Source organism: Chrysoperla carnea, chromosome 3 (assembly GCF_905475395.1).
Source record: "Chrysoperla carnea chromosome 3, inChrCarn1.1, whole genome shotgun sequence".
Classification (NCBI taxonomy): domain Eukaryota; kingdom Metazoa; phylum Arthropoda; class Insecta; order Neuroptera; family Chrysopidae; genus Chrysoperla; species Chrysoperla carnea.
Window position 1 is genome coordinate 23,680,196 of NC_058339.1, and position 25,381 is coordinate 23,705,576.

The 25,381-nt window shown below is 29.4% G+C and overlaps 3 protein-coding genes across 5 annotated transcripts; 2 read left to right on the forward strand and 1 right to left on the reverse strand.

The window, feature by feature from the left end:
- Positions 1-1,187: 1,187 nt before the first annotated feature.
- LOC123295144 (ester hydrolase C11orf54 homolog) lies at positions 1,188-3,864 on the forward strand. Its single transcript, XM_044876376.1, has 7 exons — positions 1,188-1,252; positions 1,459-1,540; positions 1,604-1,702; positions 1,766-1,941; positions 2,512-2,776; positions 3,095-3,261; positions 3,564-3,864. Exons 2-7 carry the CDS (start codon positions 1,465-1,467, stop codon positions 3,735-3,737), a joined length of 957 nt encoding a protein of 318 aa, XP_044732311.1. The 5' UTR covers positions 1,188-1,252; positions 1,459-1,464; the 3' UTR covers positions 3,738-3,864.
- A 2,119-nt stretch (positions 3,865-5,983) lies between these two features.
- Positions 5,984-9,337, reverse strand: LOC123295755. Of its 2 annotated transcripts, none has more exons than XM_044877201.1 (5): positions 8,891-9,337; positions 7,928-8,124; positions 7,029-7,228; positions 6,413-6,624; positions 5,984-6,223 (listed from the first exon to the last, which is right to left on the reverse strand). In XM_044877201.1, exons 1-5 carry the CDS (start codon positions 9,282-9,284, stop codon positions 6,042-6,044), a joined length of 1,185 nt encoding a protein of 394 aa, XP_044733136.1. In that variant the 5' UTR covers positions 9,285-9,337; the 3' UTR covers positions 5,984-6,041. The 2 variants fall into 2 exon arrangements, with proteins under 2 accessions (XP_044733136.1, XP_044733135.1); XM_044877200.1 differs by having other exon boundaries at positions 5,984-6,235.
- A 7,928-nt stretch (positions 9,338-17,265) lies between these two features.
- On the forward strand, positions 17,266-22,964 carry LOC123295047 (facilitated trehalose transporter Tret1-2 homolog). 2 transcript variants are annotated; one of them, XM_044876252.1, is made up of 2 exons: positions 17,266-17,346; positions 21,391-22,964. In XM_044876252.1, the coding sequence occupies exons 1-2, from the start codon at positions 17,283-17,285 to the stop codon at positions 22,728-22,730; spliced, it is 1,404 nt and encodes a 467-aa protein (XP_044732187.1). In that variant the 5' UTR covers positions 17,266-17,282; the 3' UTR covers positions 22,731-22,964. The 2 variants fall into 2 exon arrangements, with proteins under 2 accessions (XP_044732187.1, XP_044732189.1); XM_044876254.1 differs by lacking the exon at positions 17,266-17,346 and adding an exon at positions 20,513-20,789.
- Positions 22,965-25,381: the final 2,417 nt, after the last annotated feature.

Here is a 25,381-nt window from a genome sequence, read left to right on the forward strand (position 1 = left end):
GACACGCATCAAATTTGTTCGGAGTTAAATGGTGTCTTTTTGTAAACAATTTTCTTCTGTACATTTTTGGTCTCAAAATTCGAAAATTAGTCGATGGATTAACTTGAAATTTTGACAGGTCGTTGCATTTTTACCCAAAAGTCTCCACGATTTCATTAAAATGTACTCATATTGAAAATTTGTAAGTAAAACTGCCGTTGTCACGGTAAAAGCTACATTATAAGAGAGTAAGACAGGAAATTTCATCCCCAAAATGTTTAACATAAATGTGATTTCACTGAACTTCTTCGCTTTTTGACTTAAAAAAAATACTTATCAAGTATCACTTTACATTTTTTCTTACGAATCTACAATGGTTGAACCTAAGCAATTACCTCAGATGTTGGCACGCTTAAAATCGTTTGACACTCAGTCTATATAACTCTAAAGTCAATATTTCATCAGTGTGTTAACTGTGTGTAAATAAAAAAAGAGAGTGCTATAGCCATGCTATAAGATAACAACAAGGATAAACTTGAGTAGCTTAGTTAACACAAAAATCAGTGGACTAACGTGACGTTTATTGAAATGAAAAAAAAAATGGCCGGTCCCATTGATGATAAACTTTTACTAAGTACTTTATTATTGAAAATGATTTATAAAATCAATAATATTCAATTATTACGACCTTCAAAATTAATTAATACTCCTATAACCATAGGTATAGTATAATACATTTTTTATTCTAATTGAAAAAAAGTAACGATAACTGATTATCCACTTAATAATTACTTCTTGTATCAATAAAAAAAAAACATTTATTTGTAATGTAAGTAAGTATTATCATAATTAAAAGTTAAAATGTGATATGACCTTTTGGCTTTTCATAAAAATAAAAATAATAAACTGTTAATTATGTTGTTAATAACAGTAATACTGATAAACTACATGATTAATTAACCATAAAAATTAACAACCTTGTAAGTAATATTTTTCCAAGTTATAGACTTTTATTAACCTTTTTTTTATATTGCTACTTTCACAATACAGTAGTGTAACATATTTTCTTAAATACTTTTCCTGAAAATGTAAAGAAAAAACTACCAATGAGTAAATTATTCAAGTTGAGAATTTTATTTACATTATTTACAATTAACAAAATTAGATAAGATAACAATTAGTATTTAATAAACTGCAATTATTTCAAATGTTTTAAGTTGTTTAATGAAATAACCAGTATTAAGGTACCTTCTCGAATTTGTTAATAAATAATGTAAGTTTAAAGTTTTTCTACCTTAATGTCCAAAATAATTGTATTAGTATAAAAATTTCTAAAGAATTATTTTACAACATATCAAACTGGTATCGATAAATATCTCAAAAAAATAAATCAATAAAAACATCCTGTTTTTATGTGGTTTCATTTTGATATAAAAATTTTTGTATATAAAGTTTGAATGATTTACTTTTATGTTTTAGTTCAAAATGGTACTCGATATAAAAAATTTAAAATTGGAACAAAAAACTTTATATCAACCACCATTAAATGAAATTGCTGAAGGTATTTGGAAATTATTAAATCGTTAAAAAATTTTCTAATAAATTTTTCCACATTTGGTTTTAGTGCTTAATAATGGTTTGAAGAAAAACTTTTCTACTGTTCAAGTTGAAGTTGTTGATTGTCCAGATTTAACGCAACAGCCATTTACTTTAGCTTGCAAAGGTACGTTTTTATTATTTTTTAAATATCGTATTGATAATTAAAAGAAATTTTTTCTTTAAATAGGCCTTGGAGGAAAGACAAGTTTGTTAGAAATTGGAGGGCCACCATATCTATTGCCATTAGTTAATAGAAACAAAGTTTATGAATTGAATCAAATACCAGCTGCATTAGGTTTAGATCCAGCTTTTATTATTGGAGCAGGTGCTGGACCTTTTCCTCATGCTGGAGTCAATTGTGAGGTGAGTTGCTAATAGGGTATTCCATTACTTTTGAAAAAGTACTTCAAAATGTTGATTTTGCTAATAAAAAGCCACCATAAATTTATTTCGGAAAAATACACTCGCTTTCTTGCCAAAATCTTAAAATTTAAACCTTTTTTAAACTGTCAAAAACGCGAGCATCCAATTTGATGACGTAATATCGGTATCATTATACAAAATAACACAAATTATTTTGAGAGATATATTCATAGACATCTGATTATAAGAAATATAAATACTTATTATCTATGTATATATTATACCCAGCTATCTACACTGAACTAACTGATGGTCTATGACTCATACCGCTATGACATCACAGCAGGGCTTACCCGCGTTTTAGGTCACGTGATATACAGTTTAAAAATTACGATTTTTAATTTTAATATTATAAAAGAAAAATGTGCTTTTATGACTCGAAATCAGAATATTTAAGTATATTTTTACATAAATTGTAACTTTTTTCAAATTTCATGATTTATTTTTTACTAACGATAATACCCTATTATTACCTAAAATGCCAAAATCTAATACGATAATTAATTTTAGGGAATGATGAATTTATGCATTTGTAAAAATAAAACATTAAATCAAACAAGAATAGCGAAAGTCAATGCTGAGGATCCATCTAAACACATTTTGGAAACACTCCCTGAATCGGAAACTCGATGTGCTCTACTCGCTAATCTGTTTTGTTCAAACGGCCAACCTGGAAAAGTGTTGAAAGTTCATTGTAAGAAACGAACAGGAAATGATGATTTTATTGCAGCTATACGGACAACACTTATGGAATTTTATAAAGAAAAAATTGTGGGTAAGTTGAAATTATAAGGGAGTTTTTGTAAATGTGTAAACTTTTAAGTCGAAATTAATTTTAGGCTCATTGAAAATAATTTTATACAATTTGAGTTTAAATATGGTTTCGGGTCTAAGAACACCGCGGCTGTCTTCAAAATGTTTTATTATTTCACTGTACATAGACCTAGACCAGAAAAACGTTCCAATGATTCCAATATCATGGCGATTGACGTTAAATTCCGCTTAAAGTTTATACTTTTAAAAAACCTTCCTTTAAACCAAATTTCCATTAAAATTGATAATCTCAATAAAAAAATAAGAAATTTTATATCAGGATTGGGTGGAACATTTTTATTAAAAGAAGGGAAAGCTAAACAGCACGTAATGCCTGATTTCTCAAAAACGCCTATTACATCCGACCAGGGTGTTAATGATTGGCTAAAATTTTATAATATGTCTGCACCACTCATTGCTGTCGGAACTTTAGTGACTGGTGAAACTGTAAGTAAATAATTTACTGAACTTTTAGAATTAGACGAAGAAGGTGGTATGCTTCATTATTATATTGCATTCCCCAATTTCATTAAGTATTGAGACCCCTTGGCTGTTTTTTGCTTTTTTCAGGAAAAACGTTTACCATTCGCAATTTTAGCTAGCTTGTGTTCATTTTTATATAGCTACGTTTCCAAATAGCAAAAACGGAATCCGTTTAGTTTTGTCACCATTTGTTTGATTCTGCGAAATTGTTAACTTTAGAGACTTCTTTAAAATAATTAAATAATTTTTTTTAAATATTTGTTTAGGAACTCGATCTACGTGTCCAACATTTTCATAGTTTTAGTCACCACGGAGAAGGTGGACATTATCACATCGATACAACTCCAGAGACAGTGGAATATTTAGGTTATTTTAACCTTGGTGAAATTGTATATCGTTTAGATCGACCAGAAGGTGGTCATAAAATTGGCCGTGATTAATATTATGTTTTGTATTTAAAGATTTGAATCGTAATGACATTCCCATTTCTATACAAATTATCGTCTCATAATTATGATGTTAAATGTTTCAGAGTTTATAAATAAATAATAAGTAACTGTTACATAACATAATATTTTATTTCTATTGAATTTTGGTATGCTGTTTGTGCTTCGCTGATATTAACAACGAGAAACAACAACAAAAATTCTATGCTTTGATACATGCTAAACTTCTTACATAGTCACCCAATATTAGGATATAAATAATTAATTGCTACGTTTCGTTAACGTTATTTTTTCCCTGCAGAAAATTTGAAATTAATATCTTCGTAAGTACTTTACAATTCATAAGAAGAGCGGATTATATTTTAAATTAAATTGGATCTACACACTTTTTTTGTTATGTTGAAAATCCTTTAGACTGAGAACTCATTATAAAAATTTATAGAAGAATTGCATAAAACAACGTTCCCAATTTTTTCTAATCAGTATTTTGATCATCATTCAAGGTTTGTGTTTCAAAATAGGCTTCGAGTAGTTCGTTAACGCACTAGTTCAAAAGAATGTTCTTTTAGATGAGCTGTGCAAACTAGTTCATCGATAAATTGATTCGTTCTTAGTTTCTCAGAACTAATAGTTTAACATACTAACGACCTGAAGCGTAAAAATTAAATTATTCTTATGATAAAGTTGTATGGTACCCAAGTTTATCCAATTTCCGCAAGAACAAGCTAACTAGTTCACCACAAGTGAACGAACTAAGATGAGCGATCTCGAAGATGAATTATAAATAAATTATAGTCTACATTCTATAATGTCCAAGACTACATCAAGATCATGCTGACCAGCATCACCAATATGATGACGTCATCAATGATACTGTTAAATACATAGGAATGAAATGTCAAACCGTGATGCGCAGAATGCTGGCAGTATTTAAGAACAGATATTCGAATTACAACTGTAATACACCAACCGGCATCTATGAAATATTATTTTAAATACTTTTACATAGCTGTAGAATTATAATTTATACGGGTTTATAACCTAGATATAGTATTAAAAATTATTAACATAGATGGCATTATTTAACACTGAAATCCCACAGACTCAAAGTGTTGAATATTTGGGAAAACCCTTCAAAGGCAGTTGAATTGAACTCAAAACGTTAAAAAACGTCTTGCCCTTGGAAACGCCTAGTTTCCAAAAAAGGTCTACTTATAAGGACGGTTTATATGTCCAACTTAGGTTAATTTTAGATATCAATATTTTCTTTCTATAAGATTTTTCCATTTAAAAAACGATGTAAAATGTTTATATTTAATAAAATGATGTATTATGGGTAAAGATTAAGCTAGGCACTATAGACCCTAAGACGTATTGTAATTTAACATTGTCAACTGTCGATATTAATAAATAATTTTCAACTTCAACCTCATGGCATTATACAGTATACAGGCAATATAAATACGGTAGTTGCTTGATTTCGAATTTGTCATATTACGCATAAAAATGTGAAACTAGCCTTGATGCCATGACAAAATTTGCAAGTGAAATTACAATTGATTAAAAAATGCAGAAGTTTAACAGCTTTCAAAGATTATTGCCCATCTCCTTTTAGCAAAACAAACTTTTATATGTATTTTATATGTGTCTCTATGGTGATATCGGACAATGACGTCATTAACCTCTATCTTCCTCTTTGTTTAATTAAGAATTTTAAACGTTCATATTTTGCGTACCTACTTCTATAGATTTTTAAAAAACCAACTTCACTTCTTCCCGTGCAGTGAGAATTCTTGACTGTGGGTGATAAAGAATATTTTTAGTCAACATGCCTATTCTATGTCTTTGAAATAAATTAATATAGACCTTTTCATTACGTCACAAGCACAGCCGCTCTATTGAAAGAGCGGTGGTTTAAAAATTTCAAACTGTTTTGTGCAATGTTCAGACAATTTCACATTGTAGAAACTCTCATTAAGTATTTAGCATTAGAAACTTTTTGGGTAAATATGGCGTACTATTCTAATCTTAACATATTTTGCTCTGTAAGTGATTACGCAAATAAATTTAAATATGAATAAACAAATAACATGCACATTAACCAAATTGTTCATTTAATTAAATATAAAATAAGTCGAGCCTCTTATACGAATATATTTCATTTCGATTTTATAATTATGTAATTTTTTAGTAAAGCTAATTATCCAATTGAGCACATTAGACATTTCATTTCTTTAAAAATTATTTTATCATAATAGTTTTTTTTAATTGTTATTTAATATTACTTATCAATTTATATTATCGATTAGCGATGAACGTTTCAATTGATTTTCCTAATAAACTTGTAAAATGTCCATCTTGAGGTGGTATTACTAATGTTAAATGGCAATTATTACTCCACCATCGATGCCATGACTCCATATGTTTTCGAAATCGTAATATTAACCACGTAGAATACGCAAAATCAATAGATGCCATGCCTTCAAAATAAACTAAATTAGAGATAAATATATTAAGTTGCATAGTTTTTTCAGTAAATGGTTATATTTTCATTTTTGTCATAATAATTAGCTATGAAAATATACAGGGATGGAATTATAGAGATATAAAAGTGGAAACTAGCCTGTAAGTGGAAGAAGTGTTGGATATGTAAAAAGTATTTTAAATACCTGTAATTGCAATAAACGCCATTAAATTGCCCACAAAAGATTTTCGTATCATCATAATTTGTCGAACACTTTCACAGGAAACCAATAACAAATACGTAGCCAGTAAAGCTGCTGGTGTATAAAGACAAAATCCTAAAATATCACTATATAGTTCTTTACTGTGCTCGGCAGGGACAAATATCCAAATCAAAATGCCTCTTAGCATACTATACCTAGGTAAATGTAGAAAACTTTCAAAATAATATTCTTAAAGCTGGAATTCATACAGATCTATAATCCAATTTAACTGGCTATAATACAGCCAATTTTTGTTTTGTGGACGCTCACATGCCACAATAGGAGTTAATTTTAGGTAGAAGTAAGGAGCAAATATAATAACAACAAATGTATTTGACCAAATTTAGACTTAACCACATTAAAAGACCATAGTGGCTATAAAGATAAATCAGATTAGAAAAGTGATGTCACGGGTGAAAAACTCTTCTTTTGTATTTGTCAGACTTCTTAAGTCAATTTTGTCTGAAATATTTCCACATAGGTAGTCTAACTTTTTTTACACAGTTTGCTTTTTTATGAAATATATATTTCAAATGAAATAGCTTAGAAAATAACATACTTAGGCGTGCGAATTATTTGGTATTTAAATCTACAGAGCTCACAACGACTTCGGGATGATTCGCGCAGCCAACGTTCCAAGCACGAATGATGTGCAAACGCAATGGATCCTCGACATTTACATGGACCAATTAATGCTTCATAGCTTTCTGTACCATAACATATTCGACAAACGTTTATCCACGATTTTGAGGGCATCATCTAAAATTTATAATTGTTTTTAGTATAAATTTATTTTTTAAAGTTCACTAATTCCAGCGCAGGAAAGTGAATAAATGTCATATTCAACAGTAGCGCCTTATTTATTTTAGGATATCTTCATACGTCAGTTTGTAATACGTGATGATTTCAGTCGAAAGTGCCCAAATTAGAGCTCAATTGAACATTTGGTGTCCAAATTTGAGTCAAGTGGTTCAGTTGATGACATGCCAGAGATTGGCCGACAAAAACTGTTCGCATAAAGTAAAACATCACTACTTTGGGGAATAGTGTTCAAGAGATATCATAACTTTAACTTACAAAAATTGGAAATTTATCAACTAGTTTATGCCCAAGTAAAATAAAGACTTCTGTTTGATTAAAATCACAGGTTTCAATGAGTTATTGTGGTCGAAATTCATTGATCACTTAATTCCAGGAAACGGAAATATGTCTCATTTTCGATCATTCGATTTAGTATCTCTAGACTTTTTATGGAAATTTTTGCAACGTAAAGTGTATTTGAATTTAAAAAACTACCACCCAAGATCGATCAAGAATATTATCGACTGCAAAACCAGACGTATTGAATATTTGATTCTTATTCATATTCAAATTAAACAGAAATTCGATTATATTTAATGCGCCGTTTACTTTCCTGCATCTGAATTGCGAACAACATATATCCATAATGATCTTTACCTCTGCTTCATGACTAACAATATCGCTGTATATTATTGTGGTTTCTTGAATTTTATTTGGACTGTACATTGCAGATGATACTCTTTGAAGGGTTGAATACATTAAAATATAATGCGTCATTCTAATTAGATTGAATTGTTTAAGGATGTCTTCATTAGATCTTACGGCAGCATTGCTTGTTTCAGAAGAAAAAACTACTTTATTAAAAAAATTTGGGTGTCAAGATGTTTACAAAATAACATGATATGAGTGATAAAAGTCAAAGTTTTTTTAAAATTTGGGTCATACTTTTCAAATTTGTGATCAAAATTAACCTAGCTCTAATAGATTCCAAGAATATGGAGTCCTGGTCCCGATATTAAGCACTTAATTGATAGCTAGCGAAAAATTGACATCACAGCTGAAAAGAATGACCCAAAATTAGTGGGTTTCAAAAAAAATTCCAATAAGATCGGATCAAATTTGCCTGTATTATCAAAAAAATCGAATTTTTGAACTTTATGACGTCATCAGAATCCAAAAAATTTATTTTTGCTCTATCGCATCCAAATTTTATCCAATTTTGGTAAACAAAGCATGTAATCCTACTAAATTTGGGTCATACTTTTCAAAATTAACCTAGCTCTAAGAGATTTTAAGAATGTGGAGTCCTGGTCCCGGAATTAAGCACTTAAGTGATAGCTAGCGAAAAATTGACATTACAGCTGAAAAGAATGACTCAAAATTAGTGGGTTTAAAAAAAAATTCTTACAAGATCGGATCAAATTTGCCTGTATTATCCAAAAATACGAATTTTTGAACTTTATGACGTCATCAGAATCCAAAAAAATTATTTTTGCCCTATCACATCTAAATGTTATCCAATTTTGATAAACAAAGCATGTAATCCTACTAAAATTGGGTCATATTTGTAATCGAAATTAACTTAGCTCTAATAGTTTGTAAATCAAATTGAATTCATACCAGTCTCAACTGAAGAAGTCCGATCGGTGTCCGTTGAATTACCTAGGGTATCATTGGATAGCTCTTCTGTGTTGTTTTTGATGTTTGAAGATGTGGAGAAGGTATCGTAAGCCGTACTGGTTGAAATAGTATCCGAATTATTAACTGCAGTTTCAGATATCTTGTAAGTGGTTTGCGGTGCACTTTTTGACATATTTAAAATTGATGTTGCATTTAATCGAAAATTCTTTAGTTCTTCTTCACCATCAACGGCTACAAACATTCCCGTTACTGTACTATTCGATTGACAATTAATGTCTGGTCGACTTATTAAATTTGTACCGCTGCATATTTGGGTTTGGGACATTTTTCTGTGTAAAGTATGTTGTACTGATCTGGATTCTTGAGGCTCCATTTTTTTAAATAATTTCTCTTATTGAATCTTATTAATGTTATAATTTAGAGACATTTTGGTATCATATTTTTACTCATTTTTATTTATTTAAATCCATATTTATTTATTTTTTTTGTAATTTTAATGTTTATGCATAAAATTCTGACATTTAATTTTGATTTCAAATGAAAAACAAATGTGAAATGAAGTTATGGATAATACAAGGTGAGTCAGTAAAAAAGTATCAAACTTTTTAAAACTGTTACTACGGTTTAGTAGGTAGATACCTACCAATTGTGTTGTAAATTTTCGCAAGCTTTTTGAAGACTGGCGTGTGTTTCTATTTGATGAAACGGTCTTTGTAAAAGTTGACTTAAAATATTATTAAATTGGCAAAATGTACTACGTATATTATGTTAAGTTGCTAGGGGCCATTCATTAATTACGTAAGCATGCTTTTGACGATTTTTGAATCACCACCCCCTCACCAAGCATATATAAGATTTCTTGAAACCACCTCTCTCCCTCATCTTACGTAAAATTCAATCTCGTTTTGCCGAATAATAAAACGTTGTTAGAAACGGATCAGTTGCACTAAAACTCACAGTTTGACGTAAATTAAAGATTTTTATTCTATAGCACAGAGACTTAAGTTCGCAATGTACAAACATTATTTCTTATATTAAGTTTCAACTCCCCCCCCCCCCCATATGCTTACGTAATTAATGAATGGCCAAGCAAATTACGTTAAATTGTTAAGTCCAAATTAACGATTTCTCTCTGATTTTTTCTACCTAAGGAATATCGTATTCAGCACACTTTCTTTTATATAAAAATAGTCAATAAACTGGCCTCTTCAATTTTTTGACGGAAATCGATGATTTTGACTTCACTACGACTGGTCTATATGAAACACGTGACATTTTGCGAGAGTGATGTGCGACCTTGGTGATAAATTGCCAGAGGTACAATTACAAGATAGTTTTTTTTAAGTTAAATGATGGAAAGCCTTAAATAATTTGATAGAAAACAAAAATAAATACATCTTGAGGGTTTTTCCGACACACTTTACTCAGTATATTAATTATTATAGCCGCACAATAATTATTAATTATAATATTCAAAAGTATTGCATAAAAATAATTTTTATGTAATGAGTTTTCTATCTAAATAGATTCTTACAACAGATGGTTTTCCCCCAAGGATTGATATTTCGATAATAATTTGATAGAAAACATGTAGTTTCATAATAAACGTATTATAGGTAATTTTTTTGCATAAACTAGTTTTTGCCCACGGCTTTCACTGCATACCACTTTCAACCCTCATTTTTACTCCTTGGGTATGAATTTCCAAAAAGCTTTTCGCTACCTCTCATATATGTGCCAAATAACGGGACCAGGACTCCACATTCTTAAAACCTATTATAACTAGGTTAATTTTGACCACAAATTTGAAAAGTATGACCCAAATTAAGTGGGATTCCATTATTGGTTTATCAAAATTGTATAAAATTTGGATCTGATTTAAAAAATTAAATTTTTTGTATTTTGATGTCGCCATTAAGTTCTCAAAATCGATTTTTTTTGAAACCCATTAATTTTGGGCCAAGAGCTTCCTCTTTCGTAGATATTTAAAGAAAATTTGAGTTATTTTATTGTGTGTATAGCTTAGTGTTTTGATATGAATAAAAAAGCATATACAAAAATAGAAAGAAAAGTTGTATGATTGTAGTTCATTGATATTTAAACCACCTGTAGATAAGGATATTTATAAGTCAAAATAAACACAAAACTTAAACCATTCTAATTGTTATTAATATAACATCACATGTAATTCATATACATATAATGTTATAGGTATAACACGTGTATTTTTTGTGACACAGAATGTACACATGTAAAAGTTCAGATTTATTAAAAATAATTTATTTGTATATCATAAAATTCAAATCGATCAAAATTATAATTCTTTATGGATATTAAATAAAATGCATAAAAGGTCAGTAGCGAAAAGCAAAAAAAAAAATTGTGTTATTTAAGGTAGTACCTACACGAAAGTGATATTCCAAGAATTTCTCAAAACTCAGAATATAAAATATTTAATTCATAATACACTTGCTGTTAAAATTAGAAGATGATTTACCATGCCATACATGAGATATTAGCAATTAAAAGTGACGCAATTTGTACGTGTACATGGGAGAAGTGTATAAAAATACACAAATTTACAAATATTATATTTATTTACCAATGAATGACGTCCACCATCTCTATGAAAAACTAATATAATGTAGAATACTATATTTAGAAAATATATAAATAAAAATTATTTACCATATAGTTTCGATAAAAAACTTAAATAAATAACTCGTTTTAGCGATGATTTTTGTGGAAAAGATATGAAGACTAATGTTAAAGGCATATGTCATAGTGTGTGTGCTTATATGTATACTAGAATCAGTAGTGAGGAACTACAGTCTTTTGAAAATAATATATGGTATATGTATAATAGTCATAGTACAGTTAATGCACTGAATGATAGTATTAGTCCAAAACTTTTTGACTGGACGGTCGCGGAGGAACTACCTTAAATGGCTTCAATTGTAGCCCAATATAACTATCCTAAATTTTTTCTCCCGGAGCTGTAGTGGTTTGAGTGAAAATGTACCACCATAAGGTCTAGTATACATGCTATTTCAATAATTAACTCAGTAATTTGTTTTTTTTTTTCACTTGTTAACTCAAAAATTGCCAACTTTATGTTAAATGTTCACAAAATCGACTCTGGATTTCAGGAGTAGCAAGCAGATTATTGTTAATTCAATGGTGGGAGAAGCTGAAATTTTCTTGAATTTATACTTTGAGCAAAATGTAACGCTTCACGTTTGAGTTTTTCTAAACGGAGTATTCGTGCGAAGGTATATTATTGCGTAAAAATTTCTTCTTATCACATTTGCTCTTTATTTTATTTATGAGAAGCTCCAAGATGTTTCAGAAAATTTTAAAATAAATAAATTACCTGAGAATGAAGGTGAACCAGTGACCGGTGGATGGAAAAACATGTGAACATGACTAAAATCTTAAATATAACCCACTCTTTGTTTTACTTTAAAAATAAAATTTACTACCAGCCTTAGGGGCTATTTATTAAATAGTTCAAGCAAAATTTCGTGTTTTTTAACACCATCTCTCGCAACGCTGCGTCATATTTACTTACCCCTACAAATATAACGTCACAATTTCTTGACCCCCCTCAATGAATTTTCAAACAAATTAAATTGGCAATATTCATTCCCCTTATCAAACTTTGCCAAACTAAGCAATACCCCTCCCTGTAAGCCTTACGTATTTTATGCCAAAAGCATTTTGCATTTTTGTTTTAAATGATTTTATTATTAAGACAAATTTTCAATCATAAGAAAATGTTATAAATTATAATAAATGTGGCCTAGCAGGTTTCATACCATACAAAATATCCTTGAGATTTTAAAAACGTTTTTGTTTTTTTTAAACTATAAAAAATTAATGAAAGTTACTAGACAAACATACAAAAAACCGACATTGACTTTTGTGGTCGCGGAATTAGCTATAGGTAATTGAATTGAAAATGTAGGATATTGTTTACAATTTTTTATAGTAAGTAGATGAAGCTTTTTAAAAACCTAAAAAATTAACGATAAGGTGATAGTGGTCACTCTGTTACACTATAATTCAGTATTACAGTTTATTTCAGTATTATACTCTGAAAACCCAGACATTGTAATCCAGTAACCTTGTTGCCTGAAAGTATGGGGTAGTTTGCGTCAAATCCGGTAGTTCTGATTTTTTGTATATGATATTGGTCCAATCCAAGTTTATGATCTTTAGAGTCGAATGCAACTTTGTGGGAAATCGAAAAAACCGAGAAAATTCCGGCTTTTTTCAGATTTTGGCGATTATAACTCTAAAAGACTAGTTTTTAATAGTACCTTTTTAGGACGTTCCTAAAGTAGACTAAGTTTGTTTATATATGAGGCTAGAATTGTTTCTGTAGATCTAATATTTTCCGAGATAAAGCCTTCCAAAGCTTATCATTTTTTCGAACTTTTGTGCAATACGCTTCGTCATTCTGAATGACTTTTGACCCTGACTCTTCGTATCCCCTCGTTAATCTGAACGACAGAATATTGCAAAAAATTGTGAAGTTAGAAAAAATAATTAACTTAGAAAGGCTTTATCTCGGAAACTATTAGTTTTATAGAGAGACAATTCTGGTCTCATATAGTAGCAAATTTAGTCTACTTTAAAAACTAGTCCTTTAGGGCTATAATCACCAAAATCTGAAAAAAGGCAAAATTTTCACAGTTTCTTTCGATTTTTTCGGCATTCGAGGTAACAAACTTGGATAATTCATTGGGCAACAATAAGTAATAATTTATTGTTAACTTTAACACGCTTTCTGTGATTTTATAATCTAATTTAAATAATAAACAAAATTTCTTGTTAGGAAATTTATTATTGTAAAGTCTGCCAAATATTTTTTTTTTAATTTCATGATTTTACTTCATTAAACATTTCCTTAATTTTAAAGGAACTATTGTAATCGTGAACAAATTTGTTGTTGAAATTTCATCGGAAGTATTCATTTCAAATATCTCTGATTCCATTTGGAATGTTTTCGACGCGATTTCTGTAGGCCGTACATTGTTGAAGTTTTGAATTTTGGACTGTGCAATATGTAGTGCACTTCCTATTTTTTACGCCCTTGTGCGTAACGAAAAAACTTCGTTGAAAGTTAAAATTTTTGATTTAGGATTTTAAAATGTTTTAAAAAAATATGAAAACTTATTCCTTGAAATTCTTCTGTAAAATTGATCCAATTCATAACTAAAAAAGTCATGAAGTTTTTAGTAAAAAAAGGAATATCTTTTGGCCCAAAAAAGGACAGAATCCATCAATATCATGGAAATTTACTATGTCCTTTAAATTTTGCTGTGAAGCATCAACGGCATCTCCATACACATACTTTTAAAACTATTAAAAGGATATTCCTTCAAATTTCAACCTTGTGGGAGCAGGTTATGAATTACTACTTCTCTGAAAACTTTACTATTTTCTAGCACATACTTGCAACCATCAAAGTGCGCTGGCAAAATTGTAACCTTGTGAAAGTGGGCTTAAAAAAATTTAAGGGATGATGACGCAGCCGCGATGCTTACTTGAAGGGTACTTTCTTAATGAACCGATAATAAAAAATTTTTGCAGCTTTATGGTATACGGGTTTTTCATCTTTATGGTATCGGAAGAACCACTAGCTCTTAGACTAAAACCATTAATAAATAATGAAATATTAAGAAAATTATTTTTTTCGTCGCGTCGGATTTAAATAAAGTTATCATCATTGGCTCATTGTGCAAAAAACCAAATGTGTTGTTAATCGAGTTTTGTAATATTTTATAGAAAGAAATTATTTTTTAGTTATTTGCAAGTATTTGTACATAGTGCCCTTAAAGATCCAACTTGTTAACACTAAAAGTAAATTTTTCTGTAGCAAGAAATCAAAAATTTTGAACTAAATTATATTCATTAGAGCGATTTTTTTTCTTCTTGAGATTTATTTTTCATTTTCGTGTGATTTTTCGTTTTTAAGGTATGAGCATGGGGAACTCTCATATAGAAAATTTGTTCTTTAAATTCATAACACATCTTTTATATTTCAAATCGTCGAGATGTAAATTTTTTGATGGGGTTCTACCAATCAAACTTTTTGTCACCAAAATTTTTGTTTTTTTGTAGAAAATGAGGGGTGAAAACTCCAGTTGATTGTACTACATCTATTTATATTTTTGAGAATATTATGATTTATAAGACATTAGGTATTATTTGTATAAATAATTAAGATGTCTCATTTCAAATTGAACTTCGATAGCCTTTTTTAAAGATAGGTACTATGTGAAATATTTTATCAATTCAAAAATTATTTCCAACATAAAAGAGAAGCTATTATAAATAAATAGATAAAATAAAAAAACCTTATATTTCTTACTAAACAAAATTACAAAAACATGTTTACTCTTCAAACAAATAAAATTAATTATACTACTATCTTAAAGTGCTAAATAAACTAAGCAGCAAAAACTCTTCGTTAATCGAAGGTAAAGGCCTCGTCTAGAGATTTCCAAGTGGCTCTATTGGCTGCTGTATCCACCCCAATCAAGAAAAGAGAAGATATTAATTAATTAATTTTTTTTTTTTTTTAAATTTCTAACTGCTATAGGTAGTGAAATCATGTATGTTTTTAAACATATAAAAACAAGATAGTGTAAGATAGTCGGGATAAGTTGTGAGTGACTTTTTGCAGATATAGACATAGCTGTTTCAAATTTCGAGAAGATTAAAAAATTTTTTAAGTGTGCCACTGAATATGTTGGTTAGTAATACATATAACATGATATAGCTCTCTGTAATAGTATCCCGTTGTTATCCAGGCATATATATTTACAAAATTTTGTAATTTTTTTAAAGCAATAAAAAAAGTTTTCAAAATAACTACAATCGTGAACATTTTCAAAGTAGTATTAAAGTAGTATTAGAAAATGCTGAAAATGGTGCTATAATGCCTATTATATAGAAGCCATTCTCAAATTTTCTAGTATGTAATAATCATTTAACAAACGGGGTGCTGTTCCGCGGACTAATATACTAATTATAAATAGGTTACTGGTTTTCATCAATGAGTAGATAGATTAACAACATAAATGTAGGTACAAACAGTGGCGTAACTACCAGTTTTCACTGTGTTCAGTGAAAGAACAAACAGACCAAGGAACTCGGACCCCGCTGCTTTTTCCTTCCCTTGAAACGCAAAAACCATTTTTTTAACATTTATTAAAAATTGGAAAACTTATGCAAATTATGTATAAAATTATATTGTCAATGGGTTTTTGTCTTAAATTTGAAAAATTAGTTTATACGTTTCATTAGTATCTGATTTACACCAAGAAAGTATTATTTAAAAAAAAAAAAAAAAAAAAACTATTTACCTTATGTATTTTGCATTTTAAAAAATCAATTCAAATTTACTTCTAAAACAGTGTAGAGTGTCATGGTGTCTTGAATGACATCAACCGTGACATACAATTATATTTGTATATGCAAGTATACAAGTATTTGCAAGTTTACACACATCCAAATCGAAAGTAGTTACGCCACTGAGTACAAATAATTACTACTTAAAAATAATTAATACATCATAACATAATAATAATTAAAAATAATTTGTTTTTTAAATAAATTTTTACTAATTGTATATTTGTTTACTTTATGCGGGCCTTAAGGCATTTTATTATATTTACATTGTAGTTGAATACATATGGAAGATAACTATATGTTTTACGTTCATTCATAAGTCGTACAAGCGCTAGCCTATCCTCTTTAGGCTTTGAAAAATCGATTCTACGTCTATATTAAACGTTTGTCCAAGATGATATTCCAGAAATAAAAGTTATCTAAAAGAAATATACTGTTTCCTTACTTTTCTTAAATTATAAAACTCAATAGGCTCTATAAAATAATGACTAACTTTATTAAGTTAATATGACGAATAATGAAATCTCATAAGATTAAATTGACTCTACAATTTGACCATTACTTTGCTTAATTAGTGGATTCATGACGTCATTACCTAAATAGCTGGTTATTCTTCTTAACTATAACATATACAAAACAAGTATAAAACATACACACACAATTTTTATTAATCAAAATACGTTTGAGAATTGATGGGTATTACAACAATGAACTTGATAATATTAAATTAATTTATTTAAACACGTGAATCATAAATATGTAAATTATTATCGATGTTTTTGTGTGTATATATTAATAATAATAATAATTAATTAATGTATTTATTTATTAACTTAGTTTAATTACATATAAAACCGCGTATTTAATATTATTTGTTATAGTTTATTGTGATAAAGTATTTTTTTAATAAATAGGGGTTTTGTATAATTAAAAATAAGTTGTCTTAAATATGAAACAATTTAAAAAACCATTGATTACCAAAAGATGGATACAATATGCTGCTACATTATCAGGTTCGTTTCTTTTATAAAATTTCTCGGTAAACTTAAAATATGTACGTAAATTATAACAACGATCGTTTAAATCTTAATTCAAATAATTTCGTTATTAATTCTATAAGTAATTGAATTTTATATTAAAATTCCTAAATGTTGTGGTATTAGTAATAATTATTCGGTATTAGTAAAAGTTTATAAACAAAGCAAGAAGCATAAAAACTAACATAGTTAAATGATTTAATACTCGGGGTTCACTGGCATATATTGAAATATACAAAGAAAAAATTTCAAACAAACTGTTTATTATAGCGTTTGCTAATTTAACCGGTATATGTTTTTTTGTGTTTCAAAAAGTCAAATTTGAAAATAAGTAACTTAAAATAATCATAAAGATTTAAAACATAAAATCAGTGACGGATTTACTAGGAGTAGTCTAGGGTAGTAGTTGATCTTTATGGGACGGACTAAGCAAAGACAAACGGGTTGAAGGGTAGCATTTGAGTCTTCTAAGTTGACATTGCGTATATTGCAGTATATAGAGGGGATAAGTGAGGTAAAGGTTGGATCTCTTAATGAATCAATGATTCACTAAATAAATCATTATCACAAGCGAATGAGAGAAAATTATACTATGTCACTTTTTTATTTCATTCTTTAAAAGAGCCCAGCGAACTTCAAGGTTAAATTCAGCGATATTTTCCAAAGGGATATAAGTGAAGTTGATGTTTAGAGGGTGGGCTAAGCGAGGAAAAGCAGGTTAAAAGATAGAATGTGGGTCTTTAAAATTGGTTCTCTAAATGAATCAATGATTCATTAAATGAATCATGTAAAGAATACATTAAAATGAAACATTATCACGAGCGAAGTCGTGGGAAAAAGCTAGTCACATTATATAAATGATAGATAGCACTTCGAAAGGCTCTATGTACACGAGCAACAAATTGTTCGGCTGATAGAAGCTTTTCATACTAAAATCGGGTGAAATTTATTTACGATCTACTTTAAATCAAGAAAAGCATAAACGCCTTAGCTCTTTTATGAACAAGATTTTATACGACGATATAATTGATAACTTTGTTAATTTAAAATCTCGCAAACAGATAATGTAAAACTTTTCTTATTTAATTGATTTCATTGCCATCATATTCAATTGATTGTTAATAGATAATTTAATAAGGAAATTGTTCCTATTGTCTTTAAACTGTACTGTAAGTTGTTTTAAGGCATACCCTTATCCCACCTTATAAGTAGTGGTACAAAATTGAGCTTTTCTTAGCTAAAAAACATACCCAAAGACTATTTCTTGTGTAAACTTCACTAAATCGTGAGTTGGAAAATATACCTAATCTAGAAACTGACACAACGCCCCCTTAGTTCACAATCATACTAGTAACAGAGCACAAATTATAAAATTGCAATTTATAACAAAGAAAATGTAATTAATATGATTGTGAACTTGAGTATTGAATTGCAGAGGTTAGGTAGGCGACAAATGTGTAAATTCGTCCTTGTATAAAATTGATAATTCATTAGAAAACATTATTGTAAGAGGCTGACAGATGACAATGAATTAAGAGTAGAATATTTGAAATCTGAGAAATTCAAGTTTTATTTACAATCACGTATAGCTGGCTCTGGGGAAAAATCTCGCTTTTAAGTTCATGAAAAAATAATGTGCCTCTCGCAGATATAATTTATAAGCTATAATTAAACTATATTGTAGAACAAGTATGAAACATGTCACTTGCACATGACTGCGAATTTGGAAACACGGAGGAAGCGAATGGCTATACTGCTCGTGTGAGTAAGAGACCTTCTAACAATTTCCACACGGTATTTTCTGTGCAATTACAAAAAGTTAATTGCCCATTGAATACAACAAATCTACTTGTCGTGAAATGACCCACCAGGCATAATTTGAAAAAAGATGCCCTTATATGCAAATCTATAAGTTCAAGCACCATGGCAATAGTTTTGCGCGGTACAGGTGAGAATATGAATGACACAACTCTTGGTGACTCACCCCTGTCATCAAAAATGTACGGTGTTGCTGGATACTAACTCTGCATCAATATTTGAAGCGAATTACATAAATACCGCGCCGAAATAAAACCGGTAATTTCCGTACCGGAAGTTTAAAAACATTTTTGATCTCCCGTCAATTCCCCTTCGTGATTTATTTCTGTACGGCATTTAAGTAATTCGCTTCGAATACTTATGCAGAGCTCAAGAGTCAGAACCTAGTAACGCCGTACATATTTTCTGGTGCAGGGGTGAGACACCAAGGGGTGTGACATTCATATTCTCACCTGCTTAAACTTACCTTCACATATACGAGCATCTTTTTCAACACGATTTCTGTTGGCTTGTAGCCTACGATACAAAATGTTTAGATTACTTGGTTGAAGAAAAAATTAATTTGAGATAGGGGATACATCTTGTCACTTTTATTTTCTTTTTGAAGATGACAGAATTAAAAGAGATTTTCAAATAGGAACAGTGAACAGACAGGCATTACTTTATGTACACACGAACCTTGACAATGGGATACCCGAATACTAAAAATGTGTAACTGAATATTGGAATCCAATAGCTGTAATGTAATATGTTGACACAGATATATATGCGATTCATTTAAGAATTATTATCAAATTTTATGATTAACCTTTAATGCCACAGATTTTAAAAATATACAAATGTTTTTATTATTTATATTGATAAAACGGTCAATTTATTTAACATAGATAAAATTCCATAGGTATCATCATTTCTTATAAGAAATATACAGATACTTTGTAATACATCTCATAATGTATGGATGACGTCTTTCTATAAAATCTTTATAACAGGATCAAATCATAAATTGTTTATTATTAAAAACCGGTTCTCAAATTTTAAATTTTTCAATTTATTTTTGTATCTATTTAATTATTTAGTAGTTAATGTTAAGTTAACATGACCAAATTGTATGATGAGGCATAGAAACATACTGTTTTTTATCAGGAAGTACATTTCTTTTTTAGTTGAAACCACAGCTAGGCCATTCGACTGTACTCATCTGAAACTTACAAGAGCGCAGTTGAGAAGGGTGGTGCGACTCTTGACAGGACACTGTCGATTGAACTATCACCTTCATAACATGGATATCTCTAATAAACCCACTTGTAGAGCCTATATGGAGGATGACGAAACTTCCATTCATGCTGTTTGCACTTGCAGAAGTCTTCAGGGTGTCAAATTCAGAATGTTCCAAAATCTGGGAGAGATTCCGGCGGAGAAACTGTGAATTTTCTGCGTGTCGTCTGCAGAATTCTGCCTTGACAGAATCCTATAGCTTCATCTGATTTTAATAGCATCTCTTACCCGAAAACGAGGAAGAAGTTTTGTCTTCGGGTGACAGGTCGTTCTCTAGGAGGACACAAAGGTCTCTCGGTCTAAGAGCTAGGGATCCATTTGCGGTACTCCTCTCATGTTTTATTATTATTATCATACAAACAAGTAGTTTTAACAAGCACATCATTTTATCTCTTTGGCTTCTGACCCTTAACTTTTTGTACAGTTCATTATACGAATTCCTCCACAATCTCATTTAACAATTCATTTCTTTGCTGTCCCATTGCCTGTTCTGGAAATTTCTGGTGCAACTTTCGCTAGCTTGTGGCGACTCACATTTATAGCTATAGTTTTAAAATAAATTGTATTTGAGTTTTTTTACTATTCGGGATCTGTGCTCAAAATTCTCCCTTCGGAACCCTTACTGCATAAACCAAATAGGATTGTCTTTAGATATGTATGAATAGCATAAAATTATTTAAAAAATAAACCTTATTATTTCATTTCGGTATGTATATTAATTAATGTAATAGCTTTTAATTAATTTATAAATTTTTAAAAGTAATTTAATCTAACAAATATGCAAAGACTTTACTTGCTTGATAGCTAAACTACTTAAAATTAATATTGACGCGTGTACTTTTTTCACCCTTTGCCACCTTTAGCTACCCGCCTGAGTAAATAATGAATTAAAATGTTTAGTTAATATTTTGTTTCTGTTTTCAGCTTCATTAACAATGTTTTTGTGTGGCATGCATTTTGTATGGACGTCACCGTCTTTACCAAAATTATATGCAAACGATTCAACAATACCAACGACAGTAGAAGATGGATCATGGATGGCATCAATTGAATTATTTGGTGATATTCCAGCTGCACCTGTTTCAGCATTTGCAGCAGATTATTTTGGCCGAAAAATGACCATGCTATTAACTGCAATACCATTTTTAGGCAGTTGGTTATTAATTGCGTTCGCTAAAGATACGAGCACACTTATAACAGCACGATTTGTGGCTGGTTTTGCCACTGGATGTATATTTACAATGCTTCCCATGTATATTGGTGAAATATCTGATCCAGATATACGTGGAAGTTTAAGTAATGGACAAATGGTCATGTTTGATGTTGGTTCATTGTTTTTCTATAGTGTTGCACCATGGATTTCAATCAAATTAATGGCATTAATAGGAAGCATATTTCCATTGATTTTTTTTGCTACATTCTTTTTTATGCCCGAATCGCCATATTATTATTTAATGAAAGAGGATCCACAAAAAGCAAAAGAGTCATTAAAACGCTTACGTGGTGTACGTAATATTAAGGAAAGTGATTTTCAAGAGTTAATCAAAAGCATGGAAATTGAAAATACTCAATCATCAAAATGGTCCGATTTATGTAATTCCTATCTCAAAGGGTTAATTATAGTTTTAGGATTGAAAACGTTACAAATAATGAGTGGCGTGTATGCGATATTGACATACGCGGAATTAATATTTGATCAGGCTGGTGGTATATTTTCCGGTAAAACATCATCGGTTTTATTTGGTATTGTGCAATTCTTAAGTAGTTTAGGTTCCTTATTATTTGTGGATGGGATTGGTCGTCGACCTTTACTAATAATATCCTGTATAGGATGTTTCCTTGCATTGTCAGCCCAAACAGTTTATTTCTATTTACAATTACACAATCTCTATGAATTAAATTTTCTTGGTTGGATACCTATATCAAGTTTATTGTTTTACACAATGGCGCATGGTATTGGCTTAGGACCGATTCCATATCTAATTACTGGAGAAATATTTCCCACGAATATTAAAGCAAAAGCATTATGCGTTCTTGATCTTTATGCTGCTCTTATTGAATTTATTGTATTAAAAAACTATCAAATTATTGCAAATTCATATGGTAGCCATGTTCCGTTTGGTATATTTTCCATATCTTGTATTGTAGGTATTGTTTTTGTTCTTTTGATGGTACCTGAAACTAAAGGGCAGACTTTAGAGCAAATACAAGAAATTATGAAAAGTAAAATACATGTGAAGCCAAAATGTTTAACAAAAGTTTGATAATTGATGTTTTTTATTATTAAATCGCATTTTCTAAATGGCACGTAATTGAAAAGAGTTAAATAAATGTTAAAACAGAGTTTTCAATTTTGGTTAGAATATTAACTTTAAGAAAAGAAAGAAGGATGTTGATTTAAATTGAGATTTGAAAGTAACAATTACGAATGCATGAATTTGAAAACGGAAATGTATTCAAATTTATACATATTCTCATATTTAAATTTATACATATACATATAAAGAATGTGGAGTCGTGGTCCCGGAATTAGCCACATAAGTGATAGCTAGCAAAAAACTGACATCACAGCTGAAAAGAATGACCCAAAATTAGTGGGTTTCAAAAAAATTCAAATAAGATCGGATCAAATTTGCCTGTGTTATCAAAAAAATCGAATTTTTTAACTTTATGACGTCATCAGAATCCAAAAAATTTATTTTTGCTCTTTCGCATCCAAATTTTATCCAATTTTGATAAAAAAAAAGCATGTAATCCTACTAAATTTGGGTCATACTTTTCAAATTTGTGATCAAAATTAACCCAGCTCTAATAGATTTCAAGAATTTGGAGTCCTGGTCCCAGAATTAGCCACATAAGTGATAGCTATCGAAAAACTGACATAACAGCTGAAAAGAATGACCCAAAATTAGTGGGTTTCAAAAAAATTCAAATAAGATCGGATCAAATTTGCCTGTGTTATCAAAAAAATCGAATTTTTTAACTTCATGACGTCATCGGAATCAAAAAATTTAATTTTGCTCTACCATTTTCAAATTTTATCCAATTTTGATAAACCAAATATGTAATCCTACTAAATTTGGGTTATACTTTTCAAATTTGTGATCATAATTAACCTAGCTCTAATAGGTTTCTAGAATGTGGAGTCCTAGTCCCAGAATTAGCCACATTAGTGATAGCTAGCGAAAAACTGACATCACAGCTGAAAAGAATGACCCAAAATTAGTGGATTTTAAAAAAAATTCCAATAAGATTGAATCAAATTTGCCTGTGTTATCAAAAAAATCGAATTTTTTAACTTTATGACGTCATCAGAATCAAAAAAATTTTATTTTGCTCTATCACATTAAAATTTTATCCAATTTTGATAAATCAAGTATGTAATCCTACTAAATTTGGATCATATTTTTCAAATTTGTGATCAAAATTAACTTAGCTCTAATAGGTATCAAGAATGTTGAGTCTTGGTCCCGGAATTAGCCACATAAGTGATAGCTATAGCTATAGCTTTGTATAAGAAAAGTAATTTGACTAACGAGTGTACTAAGATTTTATTGTAAAAATCTGTGGGTTCTCTGTTGAATGTGACGGCTGACTGACGATCCAATTCATATAATAGTCAAATTTAATGAAACCTTGAATTTTATCAAATCATATACGATATGCCATATAATTATTATAATGTATAAAATAAACATGTATGATATAATCCTATTAAACTTTGGCAGAATTAATACAAAAGTAGGACAAGAACCTCTTTTAAATTAAATGAATGACCCTTTTTAAAAACAAATTTATAGAAAAAAATAATAACATATATTCAAAACTATAATATTATTATTTGATTAAAAAAGGCAGTAACAAGTTTTTTTCAAAATATTGATTAAAATGTTATTCAAAACATCGATTATAATTTATCATTTATTAAACATTATAAGTTTTAATGTTTCGTCATGGAGAAATTTCCTATGGAATAGAAAAAAACCAAATAAAAGAACAATGTGGTGATTGAGCGAAAATTGTAAATAGTAATTTTCTTTCGTTCAGTTGAAAAATTTGCTCTACATTGTTTTATATCCATGTCAAGAACTTAATCACAATTTTTTACGATTTTACAAACATTAAAAGAAAGAATTTTTTTTGAAATATCAAGCATATCTATGCTAAAAGTAAAATTGGGTTGAAATAAAACTCTGCATGTTTTATATCGACATGCGTGCTTGTTGGATATTTATCGTATAATTTTAAAATCTCTCAAAATTGTCTTGAGATGTCGATGTTTTTAGAAATATTCAAAAGTTACAATTACATGTTCAAAAATTCATTTATTAAATTATTAAAACAATCTAAACATGTATTTCAAAATTCAATCCAGTATGCTGATCAGTACATACAATGTGATGATTACATTTTAAGCTGCACTAATTTCAGCAAACCGCCTTAAGTCCATAAGAATCTATATTAAAATATGGCTGTGATATAAACAATAGGCCGCGGCCGTAACTGTTTATTTAAAATAAGTAGGTAATTTACATCTAGTCGATATAATTAAATTTGTTTATTTTAATTAGGTTTATTTTATTTATAGTGTCAGGGTAATTTGTGTAATAGATTCAAGATGGGACAGAATATTGTGCGATTTTGGAAATACGCGGAGCGTAGAGACGTAAATTGACAAATTTACCATTTTGCGATAAAACAAATTTTGGAGTTATTTGTGTTGAGCCTATTAATTGTAGAGTACCCTATTTTGACGGGGATATTCATATACAAGATATTTCTAAGGAGACATATAATTGTCTTAGAATTCTGTTACATAAACCACCAGGAAGGTTTATGTCAAGCCTTTAAATTATTATAATAAAAGAAAAATTATTTATTAATGTTAAATGTTTATATGTATAATGGCTATCTT